At 41.9% G+C, this 22687-nt stretch overlaps 1 protein-coding gene across 1 annotated transcript in view; it reads right to left on the bottom strand.

Moving 5' to 3' along the window:
• ptprga (protein tyrosine phosphatase receptor type Ga) overlaps positions 1–22687 on the bottom strand; it is a 426424-nt gene that overhangs the window by 35671 nt on the left and 368066 nt on the right. Inside the window, exons 10-12 of the mRNA XM_061041506.1 lie at positions 11218–11326; positions 10554–10603; positions 7585–8356 (exon numbers count right to left, since the gene is read on the bottom strand). Coding sequence (XP_060897489.1) covers positions 7585–8356; positions 10554–10603; positions 11218–11326 — 931 coding nt within the window. The remainder of the gene's footprint in view (positions 1–7584; positions 8357–10553; positions 10604–11217; positions 11327–22687) is intronic.

The raw sequence follows: 22687 nt of genomic DNA, 5'->3' as shown, positions 1-22687 counted from the left end.
TCCACGAGGCACTGCCAGTGTCTCACTTTTCTCACTCATCAGCGCTTGTTAGCTTGTGTAATAAAGTGGAGATTGTGGTGCATCATTAATATCTGACTGTATCCATGATTGAAATTCTTGTGCGTTGACACAAGATGAACTTTATTCTGCTCAAGCCGTTTAATCCCGAGCCTTTGGAGTGTGTTGATTTGAGTCAACAGCTCGTCACCACACTCCAGTTGTTCCACCTTCAAAATAAAAGCTCTAAATGTCATCCTGTTTGCAAGGGGGAAAATTGAAATTCACAGAGCAAATAAGGCAATATTTAACAGATGCAGTGATGACAGCGAGCGTCTGATTGCTGCCTGACGAGATAGCTAACGTCTCCGTGCTGTTAGGACACGGTGTTAGAGAGATTTTATTTGTATTTTTCCTCCTTTTTTTAAATCAGCCAATCACAGCTTTTGAAAGAATGTGGCATACCTAGCAACAGGGTCGACTGCTTCCTCACTAAGATAAAGGTTTCTGTCCTTTCATCGTCCAGTTGATCTGAGAAGGTTTCTAAATCACTCCTAATATAGGACTCTTTGCAAGAATAAAGTCAGGAGATCTCACAAATCTGTCAGTAAAAGTGAAAAATCATATAATTATTTCCTTCTCCAATACTGCTCATTAATACAGTTTACTCCATGTTTGATTTATATGAATGGAAAGATTAATTGACTTCCATTGGAGCATATTTTTATTTCCAGACGATGTTCATGTCGCTCTTAATACTGTACCACTACAAATACTTTAGTGCAGAATCAGGACACAGCTTATTTGCTAAGCCAGGCTCAAGAATCACAATTTTGCATGAGAATCAGAATTAGAATCAGAATCAGAATCGGGGTTTATTGCCAAGTACATTTACACATACATACATTTGACTTGGTGTGTTGGTGCTAAACAATTAACAGGGAAATAAAGCAGAACTAGCAACAACTTGAATAATACAGTATAAGAAGCTATTACAATATATAAAATAGAATTTAAAAATGTAAAATGTAAAATGTAAAATGTAAAATGTAAAATATAAAATATGAAATATGAAATATAAAAAATAAAATGTAAAATGTAAAATATAAATTATAAAATATAAAATATAAAATGTAAATTATAAAATATAAAATATAAAATATAAAATATAAAATATAAAATATAAATTGTAAAATATAAAATATAAATTATAAATTATAAAATATAAAATATAAAAAATAAAATATAAAATATAAATTATAAAATATAAAATGTAAATTATAAAATATAAAAAATAAAATATAAAATATAAATTGTAAAATACAAAATATAAAATATATTTTATATACTGTGCAGTGGACTATGAGAAAAAAAAAGAAAAATCAATATCTGAAAATGATGCTCAGTAGTATGATAGTAAACAACCTTATTTCCTGAAGAATGAATTTCCTACTTTGACTTCAACAGACTGATAAGCTGCAGCGACTAAAAACCATCAGATAGATCTAAATGATCACAGACCCGTACAGACCGGGCTAGTTCTCAGCTGATGCTGCCCTGCACACTCTCTGAGAAAGTGCAGCCACATGCTTGAATCAAAACAAAGCGCAGCTCTGCATGACTTAAGTCTTTTTTGTCTAATCTAATTTTTGCTTTAACATCCCCCTCATCATCACCACCGACAGCATCAGCACCACCTACCCATTTCAGCCGCTGCAGCCGTGACGTTGCTGGAGCTGACGCCGGCCCCCATGGCCTTCAATCTGCAGCTTTTCGCCTGAAGCCGATTGCTACATCAGGCCGGGCCCCCTGCACTGCAGCACAGCTGGTTTGCATCGCCCACTGTCTCTGCATCCCCTTTTTTTCCTTACATCCACACTCACACAGACAGACATGCAGGGTGCAAAACAGAGCGACCCAGAGACTCCAGCCTGCCTCTGTTCCTCTGTTTTCCTTCTGCTTTGCTCTTACGCTTACAGCCGCTCTGCCAAAAACAAATAAATAAATAAATAAAACCCTCGCTGGCAGCACGCAAGCATGAAACACACAAACGCACACACACACATGGCTAGTCACCAATGTGCAGTGAGATGCATACTGTACAGGCACACTCACATGTAACTATAAATGGAGCAGAGGCTCTTTTTTTTTCTTTCCCTGCAGCTGAGTTTAGCCTGCAAGCCTCATCTCCTCTCTCGCCTTGTCTGAAAGTAGGCCAGCTCTCAGATCAGAGCAAGAAGAGAGGGAGGCAGAGAGGATGAGGGGGCACTGGAGGAGAGGGAAGGAGGTGGGGGGGGGGGGGGGGGGGGGGGAGTAAGTTTGACAGGCTGCTGAATCCTCAAGATGTGACCCGAGTAAACCTGTGTCTATCAAAACTACTTCTATGATGTGAGGCTGCACTCAAGGTTATGAACAAGCTCACAGATTAACAGTATATCTTATTAAAATATTACAAACAAACAGTCCACATTTCCATGTGTTTTCTGGTCAAAGTAGAGTTTGTTTTTCATTACTTTGTAGCCGGTTTCATCTTTAATCTGATTATTTTATTTAGTTTGAAAATGTATAATCTTTTAATCTGCAAATAAACTGCTTACTCCAGCTGTTGGTCGAATGCAGGAGAGTAAAATGTAAGCCATAGCAGACGAAATCACTGCAAAACGTGACACTAGCCATTAGCAAATTAGCAATTGCAAATTCGTCGTTTATCATCGTTATAAAAACACATCGCAAAAGTCTGAATTTATTGATAAATGTGATAATTTATGTCATATAAACAAGGAATACTTTCTCACTCAGCATGCGTTCGTTCAACCCATTGGAAGGACGCCTGAGAAAACTTTCACACTATTTTGAAGCAGTAAGAAGCGAGCTAGCAGCTTGCTAGCAGCGACCCTCAGATGAACCACATTTGCATTCCCCACATGCATCTCACCTGAAAACTTCAAGACTTCTGTGCATGTGTGAACGCCCTATCAGACTGTCATTCCTTAAGCAGGATTGTCGTTGTTTTTTTTTGCATGCCATCCCGACTATCCCTACACCTCCTGGTTTTTTCCAAATGGCCATTATTTAAAAATTACCCAAAGATAATGACAATTTTCACAATTTTTGAAACAAGTGCACCCCATAATTTAATCAGCATGTCTAGAAAAGATATCATTTGTATGAGTTGTACAGTGTTACTACTGAAGGATGTTTAGACTTCCAAAGAAAAGACGTCAAACATTGATCTAGACTGGTTTGTTAGGAGATAACGTCCAGTCTCTATGCCTTTGTTGTTATGATGTGAGGTAGTATAGGCTGAGGATTTATGCTTTTAAAGAACTCAAAGTATGCACTCAATGTAAAACCAATCTCTCCACAGCAGATGCTCTGTATCCGAATTTATACAGCTACCAACTTTGTGCAACAACATTTAAGCGTTTGCCCTCGATTGCCTCCAGCTCAAACAGAATACAATTTCCCAAAGACGCTTTGACAAAGAGGTTAAGAAAAGCTGTTTCCTGGAATATGAGATGATTGCTCCTGTTCATAATGATGTCTGGTCATGCGCTCAGACTGTTTCAAAGCACTTGGAATTGAACTGATGTCCCATGGTGCTGACTGGGCTAATGCAGTGCCCTGCTGAAAAGTCTTGGCTTGGGGGGGAAGCATTAAGGTCTGCTTTCAGCTCCTGCAGGAACGCTGTCTTCAACACTGCAATTCATCCCCTCTAAATCAATGCAATTCATTGCAACTTACCACATGAAGCCCATTAGACACACAGAGAGGTTTATTATGTAAGAGCACTGTTCCACTTCATACCTTGCATTAAACAGACTCAACTCTCTACTGTCTACTTCTTATTCGTTCTGACTTCAAACCTCTTATCACATAAACTATCGAACAGATCTCGAGCCAGTATCTGACATGTGTTCCAACCTAAACTCATGAAAGGAGAAATGATAATTAACTCACAGCTTTGGTCACTTTAACTTGGACGCAGCTTAAATACAATATGTTTACTTAATCTCCCTGGAGCTATTGTTTGCCATGACGCTGACATATACACTGCCAGAACCATCTGATGCCTCCACATCAAACTTCATCTTAACAAGAAAAGGACTGAACAAACCGTTGATCTCACCCCTCAAGGGAATGAAGTTAGGGTCACAGCAGCCGTTTCGTCTATAACTTCCTGTTACTTTCTGCTAAAATTCAATAGTGCTGATAGCCAGAACATTAGTTTACCCATGTGTATGTATAAACACAGGTTTGGGTATTACTCATGGGACTATACGCTGTTATATTTGAACCTTTGGCTCGGTGGTAGAGTCAGTTGGTTGGATCCCCAGCTCATGCTGCATCAATTGTTGAAGTATTACCGTGCGGCCTCACTGCATCCAACAAGACCTCACTTGACGGCTAGTCTCCCTGCTGCTTGTGGGTGTGAACCATGTCGCTAACAAGTGACTGTCAGTCACAGCAGAGCATACACCACAAAGGTCAAACAAAGTTTTTATTTCGGCCAAATTGGGTCAAGATTCAGAAACTACATCACACATTTCTTGCACCAAATGCTTTCAGAATGAGATTTCAGTGCACTGTTTATGTATAAAAAAGTATTTTTATATTAGGAAAAACGCCGCCATGTTGTTTCCGGTTTGAATGCTGGGGGAAAATAGCCTTTCCTGTCAATCAAGGGAGAATCCAGAATATCCAATCAAATGGAGGATCGTGCAGCTTGCATCACACTCATTTGAATATTGTTCAATGAAGTTCCTGTGCCTGCTAGCCAAACATCCCATAATCCTTTGCCCCTACTCGTGTGTCGCGTCCAGTACGAAGTGAATGGGGTGCCAGAATAGTCGCGTACAGTGGGGCCGGGCCGTTAATGGGCAAGACATTCAAATAAGTGACAGGCAGTTGGACACATTACACAGCATCCTCGGCCATCAGAGTGTAAAAGAGTGATGTGGAGTAAAAGCACTTTGAGTGGTCAGAGGACAGGCAGAGCACTTTACAAGTCCGAGTCCATTAATCACAGGGGTACCTCGCCACCTGTATGGTTAAGTGGTCTTGTCACTTTGAGGTGCATCAGGCGTGCGCTGGTTTAAAGTGATCCAACACTTACTGTTCTGTCAGTCTGGCCTCATGTTGAGAGACAGAAATGGTGTTTTATGTTAATGGGTAAATATGACATGTAGTGTGAAAGCACTTTGAGTCGTCAGACAACAAGAAAAGTGCAATATTAATTTGTCCATTTACCATTTTAGCTTTGAAGGGTCTTTTCAAAAAGTCTACTTTGTGGATCTGCAAAACACTTTCTTGATACGTATTGGGTCGTAACAAGGGGTTTAGAAATTAGTGAGGTCTGGAAATTGTTCTCTTAATGAATCGTATTCAAGGCATTTCGGGGCATGCTATATTCCTACCCAAAGGATACCTTCAAATTCCACTCAAGCTATACACCTGACCGACACAAACTCACACACATTTACTTCCTATTTGTTCAGTGAATGGTCTATCACATCCGTCCCAAACCATGGTGGGGGGATCAGAGTGGATCATCCAACAGAGGTCCAGACCTCGTTGACCTCATTGATGGTTACGGCCATGAGTACGTACTCAAGATCACTTTCAAACCTTCTTCTTTGGGGGATGTTTCGTTTCATATTAATCTAAGGCAGGGGTGGGAAAACTTTTTGACTCGCGGGCCACAATGGGTTCTAAAATTTGACAGAGGGGCCGGGCCAGGAACAGATGGATGGAGTGTTTGTGTGAACTAATAGAAATGACATGTAAAAGCCATTACATGAAAGGATTTGGCCTTTAACAGATAGCAAAGCATGAATATGCAAGGCTCATTGTACAAATTGATTTCCAAATGCATTCATTTAATTAAATTAAATTTTAATAAACACAGTAGAGAAACTCACGTTCAGTTTCAGTGGGAACAGTGTTGTTGATCTCCCTTTTTTGCCAGTGCATTAAAGTCTGGAGTTAGTTTTGTAGCGGTAATTCTCAGGATAGATCCGAGGTGTTGGTCAGTTAACTTGGATCTGTGAGGGGCTTTGTTGATGTTCATGACGCTGAATGTCTGCTCACATACGTAGGTATATCGCTTAGCTCAGGAAATTTGTCGGATTTCCCCATTAACTCCAAAAATGCGCTGATCTCCTCTTTCAGCTCCCACACTCGTTGAAACACTTTGCCCAAACTTAACCAGCGGACACGAGAGTGGTACAGTAAGTCCTGATGATCCGCATCAGTTTCCTCCAGGAACGTAATAAACTGACGATGCTGAAGTCCCCTTGCTCGTATAAAGTTAACAAGTTTTACAACTGGATTCACGACATGATTAAGCTGCAATACAGACTTACACAGAGATTCCTGATGGATGATGCAGTGAAGGAAAATAACATCCTGGTTTCACTTTATCCTGGATTCTTTTCAGCAGCCCAACATGTTTTCCAGTTAAATTTGCCGATCCATCCGTTGTGACAAGTTTACTCCAAGGTAGCTTCATTCTCTGGATGACAGCAGACACCTGGTTATACAAGTCCTCTCCTCGTGTTTTTCCTTTCAGGGACTCCATGGTCAAAAACTCCTCCGTTATCTCAAAACTGTCATTAATCCCTCGGATAAAAATGAGGAGCTGAGCCGTGTCTTTTACGTCATTACTTTCATCCAGCGCTAGTGAATATAACTTAAAGGACTCAGCCTTTTTGTTTAATTCGCTGGCTATATCTTCGTCAATCAGTTCCACACGGCGAGTCACAGTCCTGCGTGATGAACTGATTTTTTCAAACTGGCCTTGGCTCTCCGGACACAAGAGACCTGCTGTCTCTACCACGCATTCTTTTAAAAACTCGCCTTCGGAGAAAGGCTTGCTAGCCTTTGCTAATTTGAATGCCAGCAAAAAACTTGCCTTGGTAGTTGACTCTTGAATCTTGAACCGTTCCTGCGGGGACTGCTTGCTAGCGTAGTTAGCATGCTTCGTTGCAAAGTGACGGCTGATACTGTACTCTTTGAAAACTGCGACAGTTTCTTGGCATATCAGGCATACAGCCTTTGATCGGACTTCAGTGAAAAAATATTTAGTTGTCCACTCCGTATTAAACACTCGGCATTCACTGTCCACTTTTCTTTTCTTTGATCTGCTCATTTTTACAGAAGGGCTCATACGGGTTCATAGGGCAAAGCGAAAAAGTGAAGAAGGGCGTAATACACCACACTCTGAAGTGCGCCATCTATTGGGGAAACGCGGGCATTACAGGGGAAAACGAAGGAGGTTTAATTATAATAAAATTGTATTTAATAATAATATAATTTGGACAAGTTCGGCGGGCCGGATTAAAAAGCCCAACGGGCCGTATATGGCCCGCGGGCCGTAGTTTGCCCATGCCTGATCTAAGGGGATACATACCTCAATCAGGGCACTATGAATGGATAAATGACTCACAAAGCTGCAGGAGGTATCACACAATGAGTTGGAACATTTCTCCCGACAAGTGATCCACTGGTGCAAGCAAGAAAACGCAATTCAACAAATCCTAACTTGTTGCTCTACAAAATTATCAAAGCTAATAACGGTCGACTTACCGGTATGGATGGAGAAAGGCCACTGCTTCTTGCGCCCCGTGCTGGATCTGAGTGTTGCTGCCGGGCCTTTAAGTGCAGGGTATGCTTCCATATCATCATCTGCCTCCGTGGTGATGGTGGAGTTAGAGTCCAGTGGATTATGGGTATACACGTCCATTTGGTCTTCCACAACAGGCAGCATGTTAGACGGATCTGGTTCAGTCTGTTTCTTCTCCTTCGCGGTGGCGTCCGGCGTCTGGCTGGTCGGCTCATTCACCTCCGCGCTGTTGTTCTTCCTCCGTTCCTTGCCTTCACTTCTTGATCGCTTCCTTCCCTTCTTCTCATCTTTCTCATCTTCTTCCTCCTCTTCCTCCTTTTCCTCCCCTTCCCTCTCTCCATCCTCTCCCTGACCCTTGCTGTTCTCTCTCTCCTCACCCGCCGCTTCTCCGTTATCGCTGGCCGAGGTCGTCGCGGCAGCAGAAGGAGAGGCGGCGGCATCTTTGGCAGGCTCGGTGGGCTCGGCGGTCTGGCGGGCGGAGGCGGGGTTACGGGTCGGAGCTCTGCTGGGCCATACGGAGCTGGGGAAGGAGGAGATGACGCCGCCGCTGAAGCCCAGGCCGGCCAGCAGAGTGCTAGTCACAACAGACGCCACCGTCGCCTGACTACCGCTGGAGGACGGGCCGATTCCGGTCGCCATGGAGACAAAGGAGAAGGGGATTCCTGAGGAGGTCCAAGTAGAAGAGCCAGAGGAGATGGGAGCCATGTCTGCGGAGGACGCTGGAGACACCGTCGGCTAAGAAAGAAAACAATAATGATTAGAACATGAGATTATGTGTTGTAATTGAAGTGTTTACCCTTGAGGGTATTGGTCCACTGACTTCTGATTTAGGTTAGCAGTTGAAATGAATCCAAGGGATGGCCAAGTTATTGAAGGACTAGAGAAATCAGGCAATTTCTTTAAGTCTCTAACTTTTTATGATTAGTGTAAATTCAGGAATTCCAAACAATCTCAGGAGGAAAAGCTTACTTTGGTTAAACATCTTCAGAATTCACATATTCACACTAAAGCCAAAAACTGTGAGTGTTTCAACGAGGCAGTGTCCCGTGTCATTCGTTTAAAGGTTTGCCAAAACAACATCTTGATGCAGATTACTTTAACTTCAACATTTATCAGGTCTGTCTTCAAGAGGAGAACAAAGTGACTTTAAAAATGTTTGTTGGCTGAATGGAGGTCGGATCGATGGCCTCTGATGCATTTGGTGGTCAGGGGATCTAAAAGATTGTTAGCTGCACTTTCATGCAGATATCTGTTCAAATCTGGGACGAATAAATCATCATCAGAAATACTGCTGATGGGAGCAGGTTTGTCAGATAACGTTCTACCTGTTTTCCCTGCACACACCAAAGCTGCTTATACGTGATTGGTCAACACTTGACCCATGCTGAAAATCCAGACCCCTGTACTCAGATTTTTACAGTTTTATGTCTAATCTGCAAATAGAGATTACTAACTGACTGATTCTGACCGTGTGGCCATTACAAACACCAATATTTCCTTTTAAAGGTGGAAGAACAACATGTCAAAGAAACGATTTCTTTTTAAACATAATGTGGCCTTAAGTGGTTAACAGACTCACATCCTCTGAAACATTGGGTCCACTGACAAGTTAAGAGTTTATTGAAAGTGCATGGAGTAAGATATTGAACAACAAATTTTGATCATTAAAAGAAAAGTTACAGGGCTCCAGATGGCAGAGCGTTTAGGTTATGCACCACCTACGGAGGCTGCTTCAAGCAGACGGTTCTGATTCAAGTCCAACCCGGGGGTTACTTTCCCATATTACGTTCAACACTCTCTCTCTCTCTCTCTCTCTCTCTCGCTCTCTCTCTTTCAAGACTGGCAAAATACATAAGAGACAAAATGTATTTGTGCATTCTTTATCGTTAAGGTGTAAGGGGTCAAAATGGTTGGAGGTTTCAAAAGTCAGGAATAGAATCATTCACATTTAAAAATCAAAAATTGTTTAATTTGTTTTCCTTGGGCTTGTTTCTCCTTTATTCAATAGGACAACTATAGAGAGATGGGTAATGTGGGGAGAGAGAGAGAGGGGGGGTGACCTGCACCAAACAGGGTCAGGATTGGGAGTAGATCCTGTGACCGGTGCGAGCCTCTGAACGGGGCGCCCGCTCTATCAACCGAGCCAAACAGACACCCCTTTAAATCTAAAATGAATATTAAAATGTGCACGTAGCAAAAAATACAAACTGATCTTCAAACAGACCAATGGCAAGTCCTGAGGAGAGAAGTTTGATCTGCTTCTTTGTAACCTCCTCAGGCCTTCAGGTGTTCGATGGTTTAAACCACTTACGAAGAAAAGAATCACTCAATATGAAACATTTTAGGAACTCTGCAATTCAAGTATATCTGAAGCGTGTGCAGAGTGAGAGATTAAAGTTAAAAACTGTGATTCTTAGCAGACCTTAAGCAAGTCCTGAGGATAGTCGATTCAAAGGTTTCTCTGGAGCAAGCTGAGGCCTTGAGGTGTCACAGATCACAACATTTGGGCCTTCTCACACAGGGAACAGGAAATACATTTAAAACTTTTTATTCACTGTTTTTGAAACATGTGAAACCTGCAATTGGCACAACCAGCCCTAACATCAGCGTTTATTTAGTTTTACCTATTTAATTCAGGTCTTTTTAGTGGATGCAACTGAGCAAAATAACAGTCGAAATGTTGATATTTTCAAGAATTGTGGGATGTTTTAGTTATTTTATTTGATGATCTGATGTTTCACCCACTCACTGTGTCAGAACTTTGTATTCTTCATGCAAAACTGATCTTAAAGAAGTGAATTCAGCACCACTCTCATCATGACGTCTTCTCTTTGAGTCCCTCCTGTCCTGCACGAAGCTAACACAGACACTGCTCTCTGCTGGATACAAGTTGAAAAGACAGCAGCAGTGAGTCAACTCTGAACTCCCTTACCATTCCAGTCTTCACTATCCTCGTCCCCTCGAAGACCCGGGTGGTGTTGGCTAATCGCAGGAAGGGGAAAAAAACAAAACAACAACAGGGGATTATTATTAGAGTTAAACACAGGAGAGACAACCATGCAACACTTCCTTATAGAGGCATCCGTGAGTGCATTGTAAGAACATTAATCACAGCATGGCAGAATATAAACGCAAGGTGCTGAATACTTAATGGGGCAACCAATAAACTAAATGAGGTTAGATGAAATGAGTGCACCTCGCTGCCTCTCAGCTGCTTCCCCCCTTTAGTTTTTATTTGTTTCCTTTCTGCTGTTTTTCTTTTAGCCTGCAGCTGTCAATACGCGCTCACATTAATAACGTGAAAACCCAGAGTATGAAAGATTTAATATCACGATGAAAGGAATCCAAAACCGTCAGATAACGCTGGTGCACAAATGAAAGACAATATGTGTGCACCATGACGACAGAGGGCATGTGTACATTAAAGACACACATACTGAAATGTATGATGACATTCAAGATAATGTGGCAGAAATCTATGAGCATGTGAGGTGTGTTTCTGTGTGTGTGTGTGTGTGTGTGTGTGTGTGTGTGTGTGTGTGTGCGTGCGTGCGTGTGTGTGTGTGTGTGTGTGCGCGTGTGTGTGTGTGTGTTACCTCTGAAGAGCATGCTCTGGCTGAAGTCGCTGCGCATGTCGTTCATGCACGCGGCCTGGACTCGGAACAAGTAGAGCACATCTGGGGAGACGGGGGAAATGATGGCCTCCTGGAGGAAACAAAAGCACAACAAACACATTCAAATTCAGCAAGGTCTTAAAAGGTTTGGTGGGAGACACTGAGTTGACATTAGAAGGAATCTTTTTGGATTCAGAGGACAAACATTCTGAATTTAAACAACTTAAAATGAATATTAAGAGATGTAATAAGAGAATTTGGCATTGGACAGGTTTAATTATTCAAGGCTTAGACATCGGACATGTAGCTGCAGGAGCTTGGGATCGAACCCCCAGAGAGACTACATTTTTTTTTTTTTTGATAATTTATTCACTTGTTTCTATTTCTTTTTCTGCTCTTACCTTCTTATTGCTGTTATCTTTTGATTTGCTTTTAGCTCTTTTAGTTTCTTACATCTTTTTAAATCTTTGGTCCTCTTGGTCTCAGCTCGTGTTGTTGGGTTCTTATGATGGTTCTTGTGATGGTTCTTATGATGGTTCTTATGATGGTTCTTATGATGGTTCTTGTGATGGTTCTTGTGATGGTTCTTATGATGGTTCTTATGATGGTTCTTGTGATGGTTCTTATGATGGTTCTTATGATGGTTCTTGTGATGGTTCTTGTGATGGTTCTTGTGATGGTTCTTATGATGGTTCTTGTGATGGTTCTTATGATGGTTCTTATGATGGTTCTTATGATGGTTCTTGTGATGGTTCTTATGATGGTTCTTGTGATGGTTCTTGTGATGGTTCTTATGATGGTTCTTATGATGGTTCTTGTGATGGTGTTTATGATGGTTCTTATGATGGTTCTTATGATGGTTCTTGTGATGGTTCTTATGATGGTTCTTGTGATGGTTCTTGTGATGGTTCTTATGATGGTTCTTATGATGGTTCTTATGATGGTTCTTGTGATGGTTCTTATGATGGTTCTTGTGATGGTTCTTATGATGGTTCTTATGATGGGTCTTATGATGGTTCTTATGATGGTTCTTATGATGGTTCTTGTGATGGTTCTTGTGATGGTTCTTATGATGGTTCTTGTGATGGTTCTTGTGATGGTTCTTGTGATGGTTCTTGTGATGGTTCTTGTGATGGTTCTTGTGATGGTTCTTATGATGGTTCTTATGATGGTTCTTGTGATGGTTCTTACGATGGTTCTTGTGATGGTTCTTGTGATGGTTCTTGTGATGGTTCTTGTGATGGTTCTTGTGATGGTTCTTGTGATGGTTCTTATGATGGTTCTTGTGATGGTCGGGTTCTATATGTCTGTTGGGTATCGTGCACTTTGGGTTCTTTTCTGTTGAATTGTATTTAATTATTTTTAGTATTTTGCATTTGTTATGTTCTTGCTGTTGTTTATGTTCTTCTGTGTTTGGTTTAGTTTGTTTTTGTTTTTGCTGTTTGTCAAAGCACTTTGTAAACCTGTGTTTTTAAAAGGTGCTATATAAATAAAGTTATTATTATTATTATTACTATCGACTCTACCAGCTGAGCCGCAGTCGCCCTAAAGATGAAAAAGAACTGCTCAGTTCATGTATGGAGGCTGTAGTCCTCCAGGCGGGTGGCACGGGTTGGAATCCGACCTGTGGCTACTTTCCCGCATGTCATTCCCCACTCTCTTTCTCCCTGATTTCCGACTCTATCCACTGTCCTATCTCTCCAATAAAGGCTCAAAAATGCCCAAAAAATAAATATTTTTTACCGATAAATCAACCTTGTGTTGGAAGGGAAAAAACAGACCTGAACACAAATACTTTCTTCTTGTACTGGACACCAAAAGGAGGCCATTAACAAATTGGTTGAATCACACATTTTTGATTTTTAAGGATAGAGTGAAGAGAATTTCCTTTCACTTTTCATTTGAAGGACAACATTTAGCCAGCCTGAAAGCTCATCTCTGAGGTGCACATCTCTTTCCCAAAGGTCAAGGATGATTCTCATGCTCAAAAACAGCCATGCTCATCATCATATTAACACCTAAAAACTCATCTCTGCCCCCCATTTACAGCCTGAGAATCCCGGGTCTTGTCTTGTTTAATTAGGTGGGTAACAGCCTGTCCTTCTCCAGCCCATCAGCTCACCCTTATAAACTCACCATGGCTCGTTTTAAATATGATCCGACCTCATAAAGTGTCCTCTCTCTTTGTGTGTGAAACCACTCAGCCCAGCTTTACAAACCAGAACTCTTTGGATCAGTGATTTAATAAAGATATCATGAACATGCAGCCATCCCTGCCATCTATCTCCGATCACATGCGGGGCTAATCTGAGAGACTCATTTGAGAAGCGGTACCAGATCACTTTCAGAAGAGACTTGTTTTAATATGTTAGACTCTTTTGGACTTTAATCCTCTGATGCTTTATTCTCTTTAAAGAATTTTTATTACATCACTAAAGTCTCGTTTTTTTTTTTTTTTAATCAAGTCGGAGAAATTTATCAGCCGGAGATTTCATAAGCAGTTTGATCGCTGGAGATACTCAGAATCACACTTAAGATAAAGTAGGCCCATTGGATTAATCATACCCTTCACTTTGTTCAAGAGGTAGAAGCAGTTCAGGGGAGGATGCATAACCGCTAACACCGTCACATCGCAAAACAACAAGAGGCAGAGACTGGTCCAGTGCCACCAGAACATCTGAACGCATTGATTTTGAGAAAAAAAATCTTCGGGAGCTGGTTCCCTTGAATGTTTTTAAAGGTCGTCTTAACGATCTGGAGGCAGAAATATCTGACTGTAGATGTTTTAGCTAACTCGTATTGCCCCTTTTTGATCGCTTTGTTGCTGACGACTTCTGACAGATTCTGATGAACGGTTCTGTTTGTGATTCCTGTATTTATGTGTTTTATGTCTGAAACCCTGTGATTGTGCTGCTGCCTGTCTTCGCCAGGACGCTCTTGTAAAAGAGATTTTTAATCTCAATGAGACTTTTTCCTGGTTAAATAAATAATAAATGTCTTTTTTAAACATTAGTATCTCCATGGATTGAACACCAATTTCCAAACTATCTTCCATCATTCTGTGTTTTCATGGTAATGGTGGCAAGCGCTGCCTATTGGTCCACATTTCCCAAATGTTTTCAACAGATGTACTAAATGTTTGTATTTGTGCATGGGGGGATCATGTGCTGTAACATCGAGTGAACAGGCTGCAAGAGGATCTCCATAAATTTAGTGTCAGAGCCATTTGGTGAAATTATTTACACTGACTTTGGTATAACTTTAATATGTGTGTGATATCGATATACCGATGTTAATATATATATATATATTTTTTTTTTATTGGTGATAAGATGAACAAAGTGAAACAGGAATTTATAGACATGACAACTAAAGCGAAAGCAAATAAACAAAGACAAAAAAATAAGAAAATAAATAAAACAGACAAAATAAACACAAAATAGCAAAACATAAGCAACAATACAGACAAATACATTTAAATGAGATGAAAGTCAAGCAATGATTTTTAGGTTCAGGTAGTGTGTTAGAAAGGTGTGAATGTGTTCATGACGGCGTAATGCATTAAAGTGCGGAACTTAGTGGGGAGTAGCGAGAAAACAAACAAAAATATAAAGAAATTAATTAATTAAAAATAAATGAAAATTTAGTTAGAGAAAGAAAAAAATTGTATATATGCATGTAAACATTAATGGAAAGACAATAAAATGATATAAATGTAATAATGTGACAGATGTTAAAATATGAGATGGGGCACCTTCAGTGATAACAAGCACACACTCTTATTTTGAAAGTTGAGCTTGCTTAATTATACGTTTTTTTCACCTCGCCTCGCTGTGATTCTCCACACATCTCCTGTAATCTCCACCATTTATTCAGAGGTAACCAGATAGCATCAACCACAGACGCACCACGCGACCGTGCAGAGAATCTGACGTGCGTCTGATGAGCTTTCATGAGGAGGCAGCGAGTGCTGTCAGATGTGGGTGTTGCTGTTCACACTATAACGCTGCTGTGGAGAGATCACGCTTCCAGCTGACTCCTGCTCCCACACAGATGGAGGCGAAGATCGAGTAAATCAAAAGGTTTCATGTAAACATCTCGTGGTGGTACAGTAGCAGACGCTGGTAAACAAACAGGAATCACATCAGTGTGTCGTCTACAGGCCCGATGTGCAACTTTAACTCTGTTTGTACACTTCCATGTTCTCATTGCATAAATAAACATATATCATACGTCATCATAATGCTGCTTTACAGTCAAGTCACATTTATTCATTAAGCACATTTAAAAACAGCAACAGCTGACCAAAGTGCTGCACATTAAAGAAACTATTTACAGGAGTTCACAACATCCACAAGAACAAAGAAAGCAACAAAGGAAACCCTGAAAGAAACGATCTATTCAGGACCAGAGGCTAACGCTAACATATTAAAAAAACGTTTTGAGACAGGATTTAAAAGAGTCAACAGGGGGTGCAGACCTGATGGAAGCGGGGAGGCTGTTCCACAGTTCAGGGGCTTTGACTGTAAAAGCACGATCACCTTTGAGCTCGAGCTGTAACTCAATAAAATGATCTGAAAAAGAAGTAGTCATCCAGTTTCCAACCTTTGCCCTGCTTGTGCTAAAGCTCTGACCTTATAACTGCTCAAATATAAACTACTGGGTCATGTTCATCTGGTGTAAAAGAGCCAAAATAAAATATTTCAGTGTTACTCATAGAAACTGTCTTAATGACTTGACTTTTGGTTAGAAAAGTACAGAAAAATAAAGGTTTCCTGATCTTTTATTGACAGGTAAATAAATAGATAAAGGGTGTTTTATGGGGCTGTCATGAAACATGAAGTTGCCTCTCGGACAGCCAGGAGACAACATGTCTGACGATCTAAAGGGGCCCAGAGAAAGTGAAGGGGCTAAGGAGGGGGGACAAAGCCATTCAGGACTTTAAAAACAAACAGTGCAACCTTAAAATCGATTATGAAGCGTATTGGGAGCCAATGAAGAAATGCTATAGGACAGGAGTGATATGCCCCCTCTTCAGGTTTAAAAACCAAAATGGAATGAATGCTATGGTCTTGTCTGGGTACATGCATCAGCAGGGTTTTCACCATAAGCCAAAACACAAACATTATAAAATATCCGTTGCAGTGTTTGCATCTTCGTTTTCATCAGTGCAGTTGTGTTGTTCCCTTTTTGCAAAGTGTTTTGGACATGCTTCAGTCTGACGCCTCCTGGCCACAGAACAAGAAGTCCAAAAGACACAAACACTCATTTTCAAAGAAGTGACTGACATGAGGGGTGTGGTGGCTCTGGACGTCCAGCAGTCAGTTATAGGGCAAATTGCTGTAGCGATTGTAACCCTTTCTTACAATGACGCACGCTCTCTCTTACACAGTCTGGGAATGATTGTTTGAGATAGTCTTCTTGCTTGGACTAACAAACATTGGATTAGGAAGAGGTTAGGGCCTCAATAGAGTTAAACTGAATCCAGATACTCCTTTAGCGACTGATACTCATCGTCTCCTCACTGCCTGCTCTCCTCCCCTCTCTCAGTGCTCTGAACATCGTCACCCCCCCCCCCCCCTCCCCTCCCCCCTGAAGATTTTCTGTCATCGCATCTGATTGGTCGCACGGCACACACACCCATGACACAGCATTGAGTCAGTGCACGATGTGCCTGTGGCTGAGCAGTGAGGAGAAAAGACAATTCCTTTATTCTGCAGTGTATTAAATAAGAACATCGAGGAGTAAAGAGGAAATCAGCTCTCAATGGGGAGCTGGCTCCCACCGATCACATGCTCGCAAACAACATTTCACTTTTGCATATTAAGAAGGATCAGAGCAGCAGACCAGACTCTGCAGAGTGTAGGTAATATATACCTGTAAGTATGTGTGCATATGGTGTTGTTGAACATCTTTTCTATGGTTGGAACATTTTGAAGCATATTTGGGACAAAATCCATGAGTGGTTAGTTACAAAGCGTGTACCTTTGTATCACATGGTAAAGTTTGGTGTGTTTATGCAGAACTAAGAGGTTGATCTTTAGTGTAAGAGTATTTTGATTAAAGAAATGTGGATTTTGAAAGTTAGCCTACTCTACATTTTGTCGCATTAAAAAACAACATGAAAATATTTTTTCAGTCTTTGAAAAAGTTGAAAAATGAAACTAATGCAGAAGTGTAATTTGTAATTCTTTAGCTGAGGAATTAATTTCAGGCATGTATAGATAACTCACAAAAATATAAAATATAAAAATGTAAAGGGAATGTAATTCTTTTGTTGTTGGTTTGGTTGCATCTGCTGTTACTTTACTTCATTTGATCAAATGAAATCTGACACATTCAAATGCATGTACAGATGTTTCTAGTATTTTATAGACATCACACATACTTACAGTATAAAAAAATAAAAATAAGACTGAGTTAAAACATGTGGAATAATACAACTGTAAAAAAATATCAACATTAAATAACAGGGAAAAAAAACAACAAGAAAAGAAACATACAGCAGGAGCGGTCTGCTAAATAAATACCACACTGAGGTCCCGCCTTTCACTGTCACAACAGCCAATGAGAGCCTCTGTTTAGATGTTTCCAGCCCCAGCCAATTGACTGACGTTTCTTGTAGCCAATGAAATTCCCCACACGGAGATCCGGTGCTCCGATTGGTCGCTTACTAGCCCAAACCAGGAACAAGGCGCGAAAACAATCACGAACACCGGGACCCCAGCTCACACCGTCAGACACTCACACAGCTCTGGACCTCTTCAAACTTTTTGTAACCGACTCTGTTTTAGAGAAAATAATTCAAAACACAAACGACTTTGCTAAAGCTCACCTCACAACACCCTCGCGCCCCTGGGACGACCTGACCTTCAAGGAGATGTATTCCTTCTTGTCGTTAATCATATACATGGGTGTAGCTAAGTGTGACTCGTATAGGGATTACTGGCGAGGGGGTCAAATTTACAGCTTCCTGTTCCCGAGTTGGGTGATGACCGGTCATAGGTCCATTCACCTCAGCAGCCTGACGGAGGATGCTGCGAATGAGGAGAAGCGCGGCACGCCGGCGTTTGATCGCCTCTGTAAAATAAAGCCGATCTATGAGGAGATGAGGGAAGCCTGTAAAAGGAACTATCACCCCAGACAGAACATTTCAATCGATGAGAGATTGGTGGCCTCAAAAGTACGCACCGGGCTCAAGCAGTTCACGAGAGACAGGCCGGTCCGCGAGGGATACAAACTCTTCGTTTTGGCCGACTCCATGAACGGGTATACGTGGGACTTTTTGGTGCACGAGGAAAAGACCAAAGAAAAACTGAAACTCGGTTTTCACTCGGTGATGGAGCCGGTGGACGTCCCGGCGCTGGGCACGGGCTACAAGTTGTTTGTCGACCACTTCAACACAAGCCACGCCCCTTTTCCGCGACCTCCTTCAGAAGCAGGTGTGGGCCTGCGGAACGGTTCGCGCGCACAGAAGAGGCTTTCCGAAAAACAAAAGCGAACGATCTGGATCCGGAATCTCCCCGAGGCAGCATACGGTGGATCAGGAAGGACTCCATCCTCTTTCTCCGGTGGAAAGAAACGTTGTGGGGCGTGTCCCTGTGCTCAACTCTGCACGCCGCGCATCCAGCGGAGACGGTCAGAAAGAAAGTCAAAGATAAAGGCGGGAGGTGGAAACTGAAGGATGTCTCGGTTCCTCCAGTGGTGGTGGACCACAACCGGTTAGTTCTCACAAAAAGAGAGACTGCTACAACAAATGGCATGTTGAGCTTGACATATAAAATGGAATGGTTGTAAATAAATGTTTTGAAAGTTTGTTGTTTTTTTTTCCTTTTTCTAAAACCTGATTTTTTTCCCCTCCAAATTTTAAGGGGGCACTGTTGAGCAAATTTGCTAATTATTTTTTTTACTAAAGAGCCGAAATATAAAAATTTTCTGCCTGACCCGATGACCGTGCATATTTTTATTTTTCTGTGCTCGGGGCCTAATTACTTTATTTTGTAAAATATATTTTGACCATCAGAAGTAACTAAACCCATAAATACACATTCATACACCGCTGACAGAGCAGCAGGTGCAACTTTGGGTTCAGTGTCTTGCCCAAGGACACATCGGACATGTGTTTGCAGCAGCTGGGGATCGAACCCCCGACCTTCTGGTTGAGGGACGACCGACTCAACCAACTGAGCCACAGCCGCTCTACAAAGCATGCAAAGTTGATACAGTGTGCATAGAACTGGGTTATAGAACGTCATCATAAGATCGTTCTAACTTAAATACATCCACTGCAGTACTTTTGCACAGCTGTTAGTTGATATGAGAAAAAAAAATATTCCGCTGTGCAAGGGATTGTGGGTCAGAACAGCCAACATTTGTGCAAAAAATGATCAGATGTACTGTAGTAGGACATCCTGTTTTCAACATATTGCATCCCACATGCATGCATTGGCATAAATCTGCTGAATACGACATGATATGACAGTACGGACCTGGAAGGCAAACTTTGTCTTCCTCCGTCTCCGAGCCAGTTTGCCTTTTTCCCCCTCGTGAAGCGTTCTGGATTTCATGATCTCTCCCAAACATGATTATTGATTATCTGCCCGCTCCCTGGATTTCTGCCTCGGCCCCTGCCTGCCTGCCTCGTGATTTTGTCTCTTCGTAATAAAGTAAGTTTCAGCTTTGCTCTCATAGTTTACGTGTGACCTCTTCTCTTGTGTCTTCTCTTTCCACCATACTTGACAGCTTTGTTCATCAGTATTTTTTTCTCCTGTTGTGTAACACAAAAGCGATAAAAAACAAACTCTACTATGTGCACAACTACTTAGCTATTCATGCTGATACTGATTTTAAGACCTGGGGCCGTTTTCATAAAGCGTTCTTGTTCAGAGTTTCAGAACCAATTCTGAGAATCACAATGTTTTCCCTTAAGAATTTCCCTTAGAGTTAAGCCTAGATTCAGGTAAAGATGAAAGATGTTCACAAAGATTTATAGCCCTTAAGAGAGCTCCTAAGGTCACAAACTGTTAGGAGTTGGAGATCGGTGAACTGTCTCCAAAACCCTGAATGACAGTGAGTTCATTAAACGCTACAGATTGGAGTGCATGTTATCATGTTTGTGGTAGATGCTCTCACATCCCCAATGCATGTATGCAATAACACCAGAAATAACTGCGACATATACCACGGCTTGTCGCTCTCCTCACTGGTGCACACGACCAGAGGGAATGAGACTTCTATCTGCTTCGCTCCGTTTTCCCAATGCCCGCCTCTCGCCACTTGCACTTGACCACCAGGGCCCAATTTACCTCTTGGAATGGTTTTATTCTCATCCACTAATTGAGCTAAAAGTAAAAAACTGTTTCTCTGTCCGGTTGGGTTTATGGCTCTTCTTGTCTCCATGGCTGTTCCCTGGTTAATGGTAGATTTAAATGCCAACCAACGCTGTATATAAAGGCTATATATAGGCCGGCCCTTAATTAAAGAAATTGATGAAGAGGGAGGCAGAAGCTCAGTGTGTAGGGACTCTGGTAACCTGAAGGTCGCTGGTTTAAGTCCTGGAACGGTACAGAAATAGGTCACTTCTGGAGTACTGCCCAGGTGCTTGAACCCAGACCTGCACAGGAGCGCTCCCCCCCTGTGAGCAGCCCCACTCTGACATCTCTCCATTAATGCATTTCCATAAGTCCTGTGTGTGCATGTGTGTGTATTTTGGGCCCATGTGTGTGAGAAGCATGTCATTTTGCACACTGAATTCCAATTTTTAGGATGTTTTGCAGTGTGCAGTGTTATTTACTATTCCTCCACTTGTTTGCACATCACATAGATCCATTTTCAGTCTATGTTAGAGATTCCTCTCCCCCAGAGAGTCTCCACAGCATCCACCCAGCGGTCTATAGGAGCCCAATGACGACCTGTGAGTTCCTGGAAATGTTTTAGAATCCTAGTTTACATAATTTCTCCATAAAGACCAGATTAAAATCCCATTAAATCCAGATGGCTAGTGTATTGAAACGTTACCGTGATGAGCTTTTTATCACATTACAGTAATATATTCATTCATATGTTTCACCATTCTTTCTATTTATACCCCCCCCCCCCCCTTCCTGTCAGTTCTGCCCTGCTGGATCCAGTTATGGACCCTGTTTCCGTCACTGGCTTCCCCCTTTTTTCTTTACAAACAGCATGGGCCATAAAACAGTCCGGTCCCAGGCGTTATATAACACGGGGGATTTCTCCATTGATTGTGACAAGGGGAGAGGCGTTTGAGTGGGATTTGGGGGTCCCAAAGCCATGTAAGTCCCTGTTGTGACCTAGATACAGGCGTCAGCGGGAGGATGTGAAGGAATAAGAGCAGAGGGCTGACAGAGAGAGAGGCGGGGGGGGGTTAGTCTCTGGAGTTAATGACGGGGGAATAAAACACTTCCCACCTCTCTCGTCACATTCCCACTCCTGTAATGTGATGCTGCTTCCACAGCCAGGGGGCACTCTGACCCCTTTTTTTTTTTTTTTTTTTTTTTTTGGCAGAGATTCCTGCCTTCCCACAGAGCCCCTGGCCCAAGGTCATGCTTTTTTGCACAGGCTGGCAGCCCTGCACCCCCCCCCCCCCCCCCCCCCCCCCCCCCCCCTCCAGCTTCGCATTTGTATTCCGCTAGCCCACCAACAGACCACAATGTGAGGGAATGAAACCTCCTGTCTGCTTCCACAGCCTCCCCTCATAGCTCATTTTGGCTCCTGATGAGACCATTTGTAATGGAATTGATGGAAGACAATGCTTGGTGTGTATGTGAGAGCGCATGTGTGTTGGGAGTGTGTGTTTGGGTTTCCATTGCTTTTGTGCCCAGACGGATTATTAATAACTACTTTATTAAAACCTCAGCCGACCCATTTTTCCTCATAATGAGACGAATTTGGCCCAAGCTTGTGTGTGGATGTGCCAATAATAAACCTCGTCTTTTTAATGATGCAATCAGCGCCTTTTCTTTTTTGTTTTTCTTTTTTTTTTTGAACGTGTCAAAACAGTTTTGTTCCAAAACAAGTTATTGGATTTTTCAAGGCCTGAGTCATATTTCTGATGATGTAAAACCCTCAGTATTTCTGAAATAACACACACAAACACACATTCAACACACACTTCCTTCAAGCACATTTGACTCTTCATCTCATATATTGTTGTCGAGATTTTCAATAAGAAAGTAAATAAAATGGGCTCTGATGAAAGATTTTAACTTGAATATATCATGAGATTGACGACCTGAGTCTCCTGGTTTTGATCAGGTTTTAGTTAAGTGTCCTGTTTTTGTGTTCGTGCATGTCATGCCAGCAGTCGCTCAGTCTGTAGGGACTTGGGGTGGGGTACCGGCGGGTCGCTGACTCGAGTCACGGTGTGGACCGAAATATGAGTTGGTCTGGTTGCTGGAGAGGTTAACACTTCCTGAGTACTGCCGAGGTGCCC

The sequence above is a fragment of the Labrus mixtus genome, chromosome 7, assembly GCF_963584025.1.
Source record: "Labrus mixtus chromosome 7, fLabMix1.1, whole genome shotgun sequence".
NCBI classification, from domain to species: domain Eukaryota; kingdom Metazoa; phylum Chordata; class Actinopteri; order Labriformes; family Labridae; genus Labrus; species Labrus mixtus.
This window is presented reverse-complemented; position numbering and strand designations above follow the sequence as displayed.